Below are 13,405 nucleotides of genomic sequence, written 5' to 3'. Positions count from 1 at the left end.
CAAATACCAATATTAGAAATAAATTACTGAAATAACATTTAATCTATTCTAGTCTTTAGACACGTATAGATTCAACTGAAATAACATCGTAAGTTTGAACATTTAGAATTCGTGTAAATTCAGACAATTCCCTTGTTCTTTGAAAACCTTTTGTATCCCTGATAGAGTTGAATCGCAATTCCTTTTATGGAAAAAAATTACGGAGGTGGCTTTGATGTGTTGGAGACCAAAATCTGGAAGTCATTATTTATATTTGAGTGTGACACCCATTAAATCCGAAAGGCCAAATAAAATAATATCTTTGATCTTATTCTCATTTAATTCTAAATCAAAAGTAATAATGACTTATTTAATTCAGCATTTATGATAATAAATGAGATGACCACTATATAAGTCATTTAATGTAAAATAGCTTAATTTACAATTATAATTAATATATGTATTGCCCATGAATAGATTAGGAAATAATAATTTCATAACAAAATAATCATTCAATTTGAATTACAATTAATTGATTGATAAAAATTATAATAAATTGAATTTAATGAGGTAAAAGAAATAAATAAAAAATACCATTAGAAACATGCCACGACAGTTTTATCATTAAGTGCATAAATTTAATTTTTATATAATAGAATAGATATTTACAGATTATTATATTAAACATAGACTAAAAAAAATATACTAAACAAAATAAAAGCATCAATAGTAAAATATAATCTAAAAAATCACTTAAATTCAAAAAGAACCTCGATGAATTATAATAAATCTATATATGAGAAGTAAAAGTAAAATAAACAATTAAAAATAAAGTAAAAAAAGTAAAAGAAGATAGAAAAGATAATGTGAGGAGTAGATAAAAAATGTATTGCAATAGAAGATTAATATAATTAATTAATACAAAGGATGAAAGAGAAAAATTAAAATATGATCTTATTAAAAAAATTTCAAAAACTATTTTAAAAAAGAACCTATTAATCAATTTTTATAAAAATATTACAAAAAGTTTAAATTATCCTTGAATAAAATAATAATATCATTAAGAATTATTAATCAAAATAAGTAAAAAATAATTAATATAAAACAAAATCATAAAAAATATTAGCAAAATTAAGATAAAAAAACAAAAATAAAAAATTACAACTACTTTACCTGAAGTGCAAAATAGAGAGAGAGAAAAAGAATATATAAAATAATGAGATAATAAATTGAATTAATTGAGTTCATTTATTTTATTGCTTTATATATTATTTATTAAATAATTTAATATTTATCTCAATCAAATTAAATAATAAATTAGTTATAATTAATTTGGTTTAATGAATCAAACAAAATTTAAAATAATTTGATATTTACTCTAATTAAATTAAATATTTGAAGTTATGATTAGGGTAATTTAATGAATCAAATAAAATATTAAATGATGAAATATTTATCCTAATCAAATTAAATTACATAATTGATTAGTTATAATTAATATGATTGAATGAATCAAACACATGAAATTAAAAAATAATTTAGTTAACTTGTGTCAGACACATTTTAAAAATATTTATTTTTTAACAATTTTTATAAAATATTTTTTATAATATTTTTAATTTATGGTCTAAAGGCACAGTTATAATAATCCATTAAAAGATACTTAATTAGTTAATACAAATAATTAGTATAATTGATCTAGTTCAATAAATTAAAAGAAATAAATGTGAAAAGAAGAGATAAAGAGAAAGGAAAATTATAAAAACGTATAGTCATTAAAACGTAATAAAAAAAGTTTCTTTTAGTTTTTTATTTATTAATTATTAATTTATTATAATTAATTTTACAACATTTATTATACGTTATCCATCTTATAAATTAATACAATCAATTAATTGATATCAATTATCGATAATTAATTATCATTGATATAACTCATTTCGCTATACTATCTAAATAAATAATTAAAAATACACATCTCAATTTTTTGTTAAAATAGAATAAAATAAAATACATAAATTGAGTACATATAAATATGAAAATTATAAAATTTTATTAACAACTCAAATAAATTAGTACTTTTAATGTCTATTTTAAAAATAATTACTGATATTTTATTCTTTTAATAATAATAATTTAAATAAAGTAATTTCCTATAACTTATTTTGTTATCTATTTTAAGTAATTACTAACGTTAATTTTTTTTTGTTTTATCTTTTTTAATTGTTATTATGTTATTAGATTTGTTAAATAATATTAAAAATTTATTTAAAAATAAAAATAGCGATAGCACCTTGAATAATTAATTCAATAGAATTAAATTTAAACGAATAAGATAATTCAATCAATTATATAAATAATAGCATATTTATAAATATTAATAATGGAAATAGTCTCACTAATGTAAATGATCAATACAATAATTATATGAAAAAGCAACTAATCACATAATTGCAAAATTTTTAAAATCCTATATAGTTGAATCTAACCACCAAATAAAAAAATCTATATAATAATGTCCTAATATTTTAGCATACTATAAATCATATCATATTATAATTTTAAATCAACTCCTTAAACATATTACCACATAAAGCATCTAAAAAGATACACCAAATTAACGAATATCACATGGGTCACAACATACACTCTAAATTGTCACAATATTTCAAATAAAAAGAACATCAATATAGAGAAATCAATGAATATAACTAAAATAAAGAGCAACAAAGAGACACACAAAAAAATAATAATAAAGAAAATCAATAATAACATTAACATATAAACCACATACACGGATAATGTATATATTAATTGTGAATCACAAAAAAATAATATATATATATATATGACAAAATAAAATATTATAAAATAAAATTATAGTAAAATTATTTAAAAACAGCGTAAAGATGACACATCTTTTTTGTTAATTAGGAGCTAAAAGAAAATAAAGTATGCGCCTAATAATAAGCAATATAATTAAAATAAATAAAAATTTAAAAAATATAAAAAATGAAATGTATAGATAAAGATAAAATTAAAAAAAAACAAAAAATAAATAAATTACAAAAATTGTACCTTAAATACGAGAAAGCGTGACAGGGAGGGAGGGAGTAAGAGAGAGAGAGGAAAGAGAGTGAATGAATAAATAACATTTGATCTTGTATAAATAGATGGTATTGAAAAAAAAATAATTAAATTAATTTATATATTTTATTATCATATTATTATTTATTAAATAATTTGATATTTATTCCAATCAAATCAAATAATTAATATAATTAATCAAATTAATTAATTGATATAATTAATTATAATTAATTAATTCATATAAATTATAATAAATAGTGAGATTTAAATGTCTAATTAAATTAATTAATTGATATAATTAATTAATTATAATTGATTTACTTTAACGAATTAAATAAAATAAATTAAGAAACACCTCAAAAGCATGCCACATTAGTTCTATCATTAAGTGCAAAAATAAGATTTTTATATAATAAAATAGATATAATAGATAAAATAGATGGATGACAAAGATATTTTCTTGAATTAGTACAATTATACATTATTCATTAAATATTAATTATAATATTGTAATATAATTATAATAAAAATATTTTTCTAAAATAAATTTATTTAGAGAAATATAAATTGGTTATTAATAATCGGTGCCATTATTATATAATTATCATATTATTATAATAATTATTATTATAATTATAATTAAAATGATTAAAAATATTTCTGATTGATAATTGATAAGTAGTTTAATAATACATTAAATATTGATTTTATATAACTATGATAAAGATCTTTTTTAAATTAGTATAATTATGCATTATTACTTAAATGCTAATTATAGTATAATTATAATAAAGATATTTTTATAAAATAAACTTAGAAGAGAAAATAGTGCATCCATTTTGGAGAAAAAATGGATTCATGAGAAATTGACACCTCACTTTCATTAGTTGAGAAAAAACCCAATTTTAGTATATTAAGTAGATAAATGATTAAAAATTTGGCTGAAAATAAAACTTCATAATCTAAATTTATTTGGTTAACTAATTAATCTACCTTATGTCCATATAATATTATTATTATTATTATTATTATATACTGATTAGAACTATATCAATTATATCAATTATATGAATTTGAAACTATTATTATTATTATTATTATTATTATTATTATTATTATTATTATTGCATAATAGGTTATTAGTCACGTGAATTATTATTATGAAGTCACGTTAATTATGCTTAAAATTGATATAATTGCTATAATTGTCATATACTCTCAATCATACTATATTAATTATATTCAAATTATTAGTCAATTATTTTAATAAAAATTCTTGCTATAATTAGGTTATTCTTATGTTATTTACATGTATCAATTGTAATAATTAATTTAATAAAAATATTTATTTAATATATATTATCTATATTAATTATATACCAATATTGATAAGAATGAGCTAAAAAAAGTAATATATAAATATATATAATATTATTTTTATATAAAAATATAAATAAATGGATATAAACTGTATTATATAAAAAAATAAAGTCTATATATAGAAATAAAGAAAAATTCAAGTAATTATTTACTGATTTTTATGATTTTTATTACGTTTAATGAAAATTGAGTGATCTAAAAAATAAATATGGAGATGACATGTGTAAGACCTAGAATCTTTGAAAAGTCTTATTATGAGCAAGTCTCAAATCCTACAGTTATTTATAGCCTTAATTTCAGAGATTATTTTATTATAGATAATTAAGGCAAGTTTTGATTTATTGGATTTGAGATAAGTTATGATTATTATCCAATTTTATAATTATTGAATTATTTTCTATATTTAAAGTATAAAGTTGATAGTTATGAAATAATAAGGATTTTATATGATTTGGATTAGATAAGTAATATTTTAAATATTATTACTGCTATTTTGGAAAATGAAGAAATTAAGTATATTATTTCTAATTTTTGGATTTAGGCATTTTATTGAAAATAATTTGTGAAATTGATGAACAAATAATATTTTCTATGTACAAATAGTGTTGAATTTAATTTGGGTTTCAATTACTATATTATTCCCAATTTTATGTGAAATTACCATAATGCTCTTAACCCTAATTTCAAAATGAAACCTTCCCTAACTTAACCCCTTCAGCCACTGAGTTCTCTTTCTCCTTCACAAGTTCAACACACAGTTTCCTTTGTTATCCCTGAAAGAAAGAAGCAAAGAAAACGAAAAGGGGAATAAGGGAAAAGGAGATCCGGAGGAAGAAAGAGCACCGGGCAAGCAGCAGCTCGCCGGCCAGCCGCGCTCTGCCACCACGTCTAGCTCGCCGTCGATCGCGCTCCCGTTTGCCACCACCACAGCGCCGATTGCGCCGTCGCTAGGGAGAACAGAATCGAGAAGGGGTTGGCTCGTGAATGTGGGTGGTCGCGGGCTCGGGGCCGCCGCGTCTCCATCACCACCGCGTCCACGCCGTGCCGCCGCCACTGCTAGGGTTTGCCGTTGCCACCTTATCACCGCCGGCAGGCACAGAAGGAGAGAGAAATCGGAGTTTTTGCACAGCAGGGAGAGAGGGAGAGCGCGACAGGGGAAGCCATCTCCGCCTGAGCCACCGTCGCCGGACCTCCTTGCCGTCGCCGAACCTCCTTGCCGTCGCCACAGAAGCTGCCGTCGTCGGTGCCGTTGGAGGCATGAATGGGAGGAGAACGCGCAGGAGGGAGCTTACAGAGAGGGTGATGCGCGATGGCGGTAGGTTATTCCGCCGCCCTTGCTGCCGTCAGAAGCTGCCGCCGTCCAGCCAGCTGCTACAGTGGTCATCGCCTGTCGTGAATGGCTGCCGCAGAAGTGGTTGTGGCTGCCGGAACCACACCGGAGCCTCTGGCCGTTTCTATCACTTGAGACCCCGCTGCCGTCGCCGGAAAATTCTGCCGGTAAGGCTTTTAAGTTGAGTTTCCCTTCTGTTGAGTTTCCTGGAACTTCATCATTGCTATGTGTGGTTCAGATCGCCGCTGCTGCTTGGGGCTGACTGCCGGGTTGCCGCCGAACCGATTTGGAGATCGCCGCTGTTTCGGTTCAGCCGTTCCTCCTTCGGTTCGGTAAGTGTTTTCAGTTTGAAAGTCTTTTGGTTACTATTCTGTTATCATACGCTGAGGTTTGTAGTGTTAATTGCTATAAGATTGAGTTCGGTTGTTGTATGTTGCGATTAGAGTTGTTGAGACTGTTGCGAAAGTGGCTTGGAACCGAGGTTTTGGCTGCCGGGATTTTGATTGTTGATTTTGGGTCGAGGCAGAAAGGATTCTGTGACGCGTTTGGGCTATGGTTTTGCGTTTTGAGGTAGGGGCGCTTTCCAAAAAACTATATTTTATATGCCGGAATTATTACATATGGGTACTGATGTGAGATAATGTATTTGGTGATTGTATAAGCCTTATGTGATGTTGATTATCCTGGATGAATGTAATTATATGTTTGAATGGATTATTATTTGGTTCTGATGAACGAACTGTTGTGTGGTTTTGTGAAACATAATGCCGTCCAAGTTGATTCTTTAGAGATTTGAAATATGAGTTTAATCTGTTGAGGATTGGTTTGAATTGAGTCAATTATTTTGATGATGTGAAAGATAGAATACTCTTGAAATTCAGCCTGGGTTGCTTTAATTAATTTTGGTTTTGATAAATGATTTATTGCTGAACCGATTCTTTAAAGCTTTGGACATGAGTTAAATCGATTGATATTGAGTTAATTTTGAAATGGTATCCTTGAGGTACGCCACTGAGGCGATTGTTGGATTTAGCTTACTTTGAATTGATTTTCTGGTTTTGTGTTGTTGAAAAGGAATGAGGAACGGTTTAGTTGGGACCCGAACCGGGTGGCAAAAGTCCAAGTTTTAGGGGAGGTGCTGCCGAAATTTCTATAAACTCTCAGTCTTGTTTGAAAGGTTATTTAAAAAGGGTTGGAATTGAGAAATTGTATTATTTGATTTATTAAGAGAATATTTATGTTTTCAAGCTTAATTCATTTAGTGAACTTATGCGTTGAGTTCGGCTTATTTAGAAATGACTATTTGTACAGTTTGAATCACTGAAGGAAAGAATGATGCTCTAATATTGATTTTTATATAAAAAGGAACTTTTAGTGGTTTTAAAGGAAATCATACTTTTGATTGAGTAATTAAGTTTGAGGCATTTTGGAAGAGCTAGAAAAATGACTTCCAAAAAGAAACCTGAAAGTGGTTTGATTCAAATGAACCGGTTCCGTTCAAATGAGTTAATTTTTGGACCGGGTTGGAACTTGTGATTTATGTGTCGGTTTCATAATAAATTCCGTTTTATTTACTTGAACCGAGAATCTATGACTTTAAGGGTTATAATGAATTTTAAGGAATTGATATAGGTTGACCTTCCCTAAAGACTTGGGACTCTGCCGAGAAATTTTGTTATAAAATTCCATTGTTAGGTGGGTGATTTTGAATACTTTGAAATAAATCTTTTACCTTTCCATGGTTCTGGAAGTTTTAGAAAGAAAATGCCGAGAGTGGCTTTGTTTTAAAAAAGGGACTCACTTTGAGTAAATTGGCTTATGAGCCTGAGATGATTTGAGAAACGAGATTTCTAAAGCCAAGGATGAAAAGAGTTGAAACTTGATTTCAAAGTGAAATGAATTGAGAAAATGATTTATGGCTTAAATGCCGATTTCATGAATTTGATGATTTTGAATGTAGAAGTGCTGTTTTGTTGTGAGCCGGAATGGCTTTGAATGATATGAATATTGGCTGGTTCTGGATTGAACTGTGAGCCGGAATGACTGTGTGTGATTATTAATATTGGCTGGTTCTGGACTGAACCGTGAGCCGGATGGCTGAGATGGATGTTGATCCACGGATGAGAATGAATGCATGTATATGCTGAATTATTGATAATTGTGATTTGCACTTCCACTATCTGAGATACGAGTTTCCCTGGGTAGTAGCAGTGGCTAGCCACCACGTGCTCCAGGTTGAGACTTGATACTCTGTTGACCCTATGTCGTAAGTGTGGCCGGGCACTGTGAAAGTCCCGGATGAGCTCGCCCCCGAAATATTCACCAGTGAGGGTGATGGATATAGATCATGTTTATGATCAAATTTATGATGAGTATAACTCGAGTTGGGGATGCGCGACAGAGGGACAGTCCAATGGTTAGCTACCAGGACTTGTCGGGTTGGCTCTATAACCGACAGATGATATCATCAACCACTAGGGACAGGCATGCATCATATGCATCTATGTGACATTGTTTGGGTATGCATATTGTACTTGGTTTGCCTATGTGATTAACTGCTAATTGTTCTACTTGCAATAACTGTTTGTTTGTGTTTGCATCTTCCTACTTGTGTTTGCATCTGGAACTCTGTTGGATTGTGGTGGATTGGTTGTGGTTGGATTGTTTGGGCCTAGGGCCGTGGTTGAATGAGATGGACCAATGGTTGATTTCGGTTTTGTGGTTCTGCTTTGGAATAAGATATGAAAGGTTATTTTGGTTCAGTATAGATAAACCTTTTTGAAATGCTTTGATGTTTTGAGAATTGAACAGTTCCTCTTTCAGAAAAGATTTCTGACTTTACTTTTATTGTAAACTGTTATTTTTGAAAAGAGGCATAAGATGGTTATTAATCACTGGTACGGTTTATCTTCATGTATTCTATTACAGTAATTCCCAAAAAACCCTCTACTGAGAACCCTTTCGAGGATGATGTTCTCACCCCCTACATTTTTTTCTCTTTCAGGATTTGGGCGCAGAAGTTATGAGGAGTTTAATTATTTGTTATTGAGATGCTCTGTATTGCTTTAGATTATTATTTTTGTACCCTCATCTTTATCTTGATATATTCTGTGAGAGGGATAGGAATTGTACTGGATAATGTTTGTAATATTATTTATATATATGTATGTATATATATATGGATGTACTCTTTATGAGTTTCTGTAAGTTGTATGGTATGTATGGACGTACGTTGTATGGCGAAAGTATTTTTGGGAATGGTATTGCGGTTTAAAGTTTTTAAACAGGCTCATATTCTATATTAAATAGTATAAGTGTTGTCGTAATGTCCGAGCTATCAGAGTTGCGCTGCCGGAAGCGTGAGTTTTGGTAGTTAGGGTGTTACAACATGCATATGTATATTAATACAGAAAGAATATATATTCAAAACACAAATTCATCCTTTATCTTCAGTAAATATTTAGATTAATTCAGTTAAATGAGTGTTTTAATAAAAGGATAGACTATTATTATTATTATTAAAATAAAAAATATCATTAATTGATAATTAGTTTAATAATATATTAAATATTAATTTGATATAATTATAATAAAAATATTTTCTCAAAATAATATAATTATACATTATTTATGAGTTAATTATAATACAATTAAAGATATTATTATAACATATTATTTACTTTATTTCTATTACACTTTGTACATATCATCAAAAGATGCATGTTTCATTATTTTTTTCTTGATAAAATCTGTTTTTATCGGAAAAAAATTGTGTTTAGGTCAACGATTTAATATATGTTTAAATAGAGATTTTTTTCGAATATAATGAAAAAACAATTAAAGAAATAAAGGATAAAAATGAACTTAAATATATCTGATACTACTTCATTTTATTAAAATATTTAAAAATAGCACATCCACAAAAAATACTCATAATATATAAATTGAAACAATAATTTTAAATTATCTAATACTAATTTAATCAAATACTAATATTAAAACCAAATTACTTAAACAATATTGATTCTATTCTAGTCCTTAGTCACGTATAGAATAAAGTCATTCTCGTAACGATAACCAACTGAAATAACATAGTAAGTTTGAACATTTAGAATTTGTGTAAATTCAGACCATCCTCGTGTTAAATAAGCTTCATCATCCGCTATACATGCAATGCGGCAAGGTATAGAATTGCCACACCGAGAAACCAAACTAACCCTTATTCCCCTAAATGGCATTGCATGCATGCAAAAGAAAGCCGATACTTTCTGAACAAAAATCACAATATGTTATAAAAGTATTCTAATAACGAAAAGTTTAAAATAAGAAAATTTAAATATATTACCAATCGTTGAAATTATATATCCGAGTTTGTCACGAATTTAGCAAAATTGAACTTAAACTGAGAGAATTCAATCTCATTATGTGCTCCACTTCGAAGATCTTTGGGCAGATGTAAAAAATATGGAGGGGATGAAACTTTAACTTGCCATATAAAGTTCCATGGAAACAATTCCTCAATCAAAAATCGAGCTCCTCCCAAGAAAGCTAACTTTAACCACATTCTATTATATTGGTCATAATAGGTGAATAGATCCAACCATTCTTCGGTAGAGTAGAGATTATTGCCCCTTCTTTGAACGCTTACATCTATGTAGTTGAACCCGAATCAGTGAAGACAATTCGATGAGGTATTTCATGGATGTGATGCATTGTAAACGATTGTGGCAAAAGACAATCGAATTGGAACATTAGACGATAAGAATAACTTAGAGTAACAACAATTAATAAATTATCAAAAGAATAATATAATAGAATGAATATATGAAAAATATTATAAAAAATTATAAATTGTACCTTAAAATGATCAATTTCAATAAAAAACTAAGAATACATTCTTATTCTATGAAGTAGTAAAAAATATAAAATTATGAGTTGACTCTCAAATTTAGATTCATGTACCACAGAAAAACATTATATATAGACTTTAGTAAAATAAAAATAAATATGTAAATTATTTATTATTAAGGTAATTTTTTATTAAATACATTAATTATGCATCATATATTAGTTTTATTAAAATTATATAATTTTATCATATCATAATTAGAATCATTATCTTCTATCATGATTAGAGAAATCTCAAACAATAAATAAGAATATTACACCTAATATACACAGATTAAAATAGAAAGGGGGTAAAGATATATTATCATGGACGGATTTAATAACTTAAAATATTTGAAATAAATATCATAAAAAAATAGAATTATAATGGGTTAAAGTAATAAAAAAATAACTTTTATAATTATTATATGCTAATGCTAAAAATAATTTTACATAACCCTATTATAATTTTTACAATTACCCGTGATAAATTATTATAATTTAAAGTTGTTACTTTACCCACGTGATAAATTCAGTTTTATCAATTACAATTTATTATTATTATTATTATTATTATTATTATTATTATTATTATTATTATTATTCTTGAATAATGAATAAGAATTAAAATTATATCAATATTTTTATAATTAATATAATTAAAATAACTAAAAATATTTAAAATCAAATTTGCGTTATTAATATTATAAGATTTGATCATTTTATGATTAGAATCAAATATTCTTATCATGATTACCACGACTGGTGCTATTATCATATCATTATCGTATATTATTATTATTATTATTATTATTATTATTATTATTATTATTATTATATTTTTAATTGATAATTGAAAAGTAGTTTAATAGTGTATTAAATATTGATTTGATATAATTATAATGAAGATATGTTTCTAAATTACTATAATTATATATTATTCATTAAATATTAATTATAATATAATTATAATAAAGATATTTTTTATAAAATAATTTGGAATAGATGGAAAATTTTATTATTTTGAAGGGAAAACGGACTCACGAGAGATCGACACGTTACTTTTATTAATTAGAGGAAAATTCAATTTTAGTATATTAAGTAGATAAATAGATAAATAACTCACTAGTCGTGTCTAAACTTGTAAATGCTTTAATATATTGGTTAACTAATTTTCATTTTATTTCATTATTCAATCTTATCTGCTGAGAAAAACGGATTAACTTCCAGTTTTATGTATTGAGTATTGACATAAAATACATCAAATAATTTATTCAAAATCATTTGAGCACTAATTACTTAGCTTTTATAATTTGAATATAAAGGGATCCAATCTGAAAGAAAATCTTGTGATTGTTGAGATAGGATTTGTTACGTGGATGCCCATTTATGAAGGGCGGTGTAGTATTTTTAAGGAAGAATGCTTTTAATAAGCATTTGAAAATCTATCCTATGGACATCTATAAATAGAGGTCCAAGCTTCTGAAAGTTACATAACAACAGAACAAAATACTATTCTCCCTTCCTTTCATACAAATAAATCAATCCTCTTTTATGCTGCAATCAAATACTCTTCTCCTTGTATTTCTACTACAATTCTTTCTCTTCTTTTATTTTATAAGTATTTTAAATTCTATTTTCTATTACTCTTTACATATAATATTAATAGCAATATTAACCATCTTTATTATATTGAGATAGTAACAATAAACAAATGCAATTCTCTCTCTCTTTATTTTTAATACTTTTTCTTATCTTTGTATATATATACACAATACAACATATAATATTATTATATATATATATAATAATTATTGAGCTAATTATATTAATAATAGAGTCTTCTATTTATACATCTTTATTTTATATATCTTTTATTTTACAACAAGTTATCAGCACGAGACTCTGATCAAATCTTTAGGAAGACTCAGGTAATATTTTCATTATGTCGAAACTCTCTCATCTTGAATTCAATGCTCTTGATATATCTGGAAACAATTATTTATCATGGATACTAGATGCTGAAATCCATCTTGATTCAATGGATCTTGGAGATACCATTAAGGCTGAAAATAATGCATCCCAGAAGGATAAAGCCAAAGCCATGATTTTTCTTCGTCGTCATCTTGACGAGGGATTGAAAAATGAATATCTTACATTAAAAGATCCTGCAGATCTTTGGAAAGACCTCAAAGAAAGGTATAATCATCAGAAAACGGTGATACTTCCTCAGGCCCGATATGAATGGACGCACTTGCGTCTACAAGATTTTAAATCTATAAATGAATATAATTCTGCAATGTTTCGAATCACCTCACGAATGAAATTATGTGGGGAAAAGATATCTGATCATGATATGTTGGAGAAAACTTTCTCAACCTTCCATGCCTCGAATGTGCTCCTGCAGCAGCAGTATCGAGAAAAAGGGTTTAAAAAATATTCTGAGTTAATTTCTTGCCTTCTTGTTGCTGAACGCAACAATGAGTTGTTATTGAAAAATCATGAAGCGCGCCCAGCTAGCGCCGCCCCATTTCCTCAAGTAAATGCGGCAAATCATTACCCCAGAAGAGGTAAATGGCAAGCTTTTAATAACAAGAAAAATTATGGAAGGAAAAAGAATTATGTTCAAAAGAGAGGATCTCACCAGAAGTGGGATAAAGAAAGGAATATCGGGCAGAATAAATCAACCGAGGAGAAGTGTTTCCGCTGTGGTGGAAAGGGCCATTGGTCACGTACCTG

The 13,405-nt window shown here is 27.3% G+C and overlaps 1 protein-coding gene across 1 annotated transcript; it reads left to right on the top strand.

Moving 5' to 3' along the window:
* Nucleotides 1-5,111: 5,111 nt before the first annotated feature.
* On the top strand, nt 5,112-9,063 carry LOC112705873 (uncharacterized). The gene is made up of 4 exons (XM_025756869.3): nt 5,112-5,946; nt 6,018-6,111; nt 6,223-6,349; nt 8,784-9,063. The coding sequence occupies exons 1-2, from the start codon at nt 5,434-5,436 to the stop codon at nt 6,039-6,041; spliced, it is 537 nt and encodes a 178-aa protein (XP_025612654.1). The 5' UTR covers nt 5,112-5,433; the 3' UTR covers nt 6,042-6,111; nt 6,223-6,349; nt 8,784-9,063.
* The last annotated feature ends 4,342 nt before the right edge of the window (nt 9,064-13,405 follow it).

The sequence above is a fragment of the Arachis hypogaea genome, chromosome 8 (genome assembly GCF_003086295.3).
Source record: "Arachis hypogaea cultivar Tifrunner chromosome 8, arahy.Tifrunner.gnm2.J5K5, whole genome shotgun sequence".
Lineage (NCBI taxonomy): Eukaryota > Viridiplantae > Streptophyta > Magnoliopsida > Fabales > Fabaceae > Arachis > Arachis hypogaea.
This window is presented reverse-complemented; position numbering and strand designations above follow the sequence as displayed.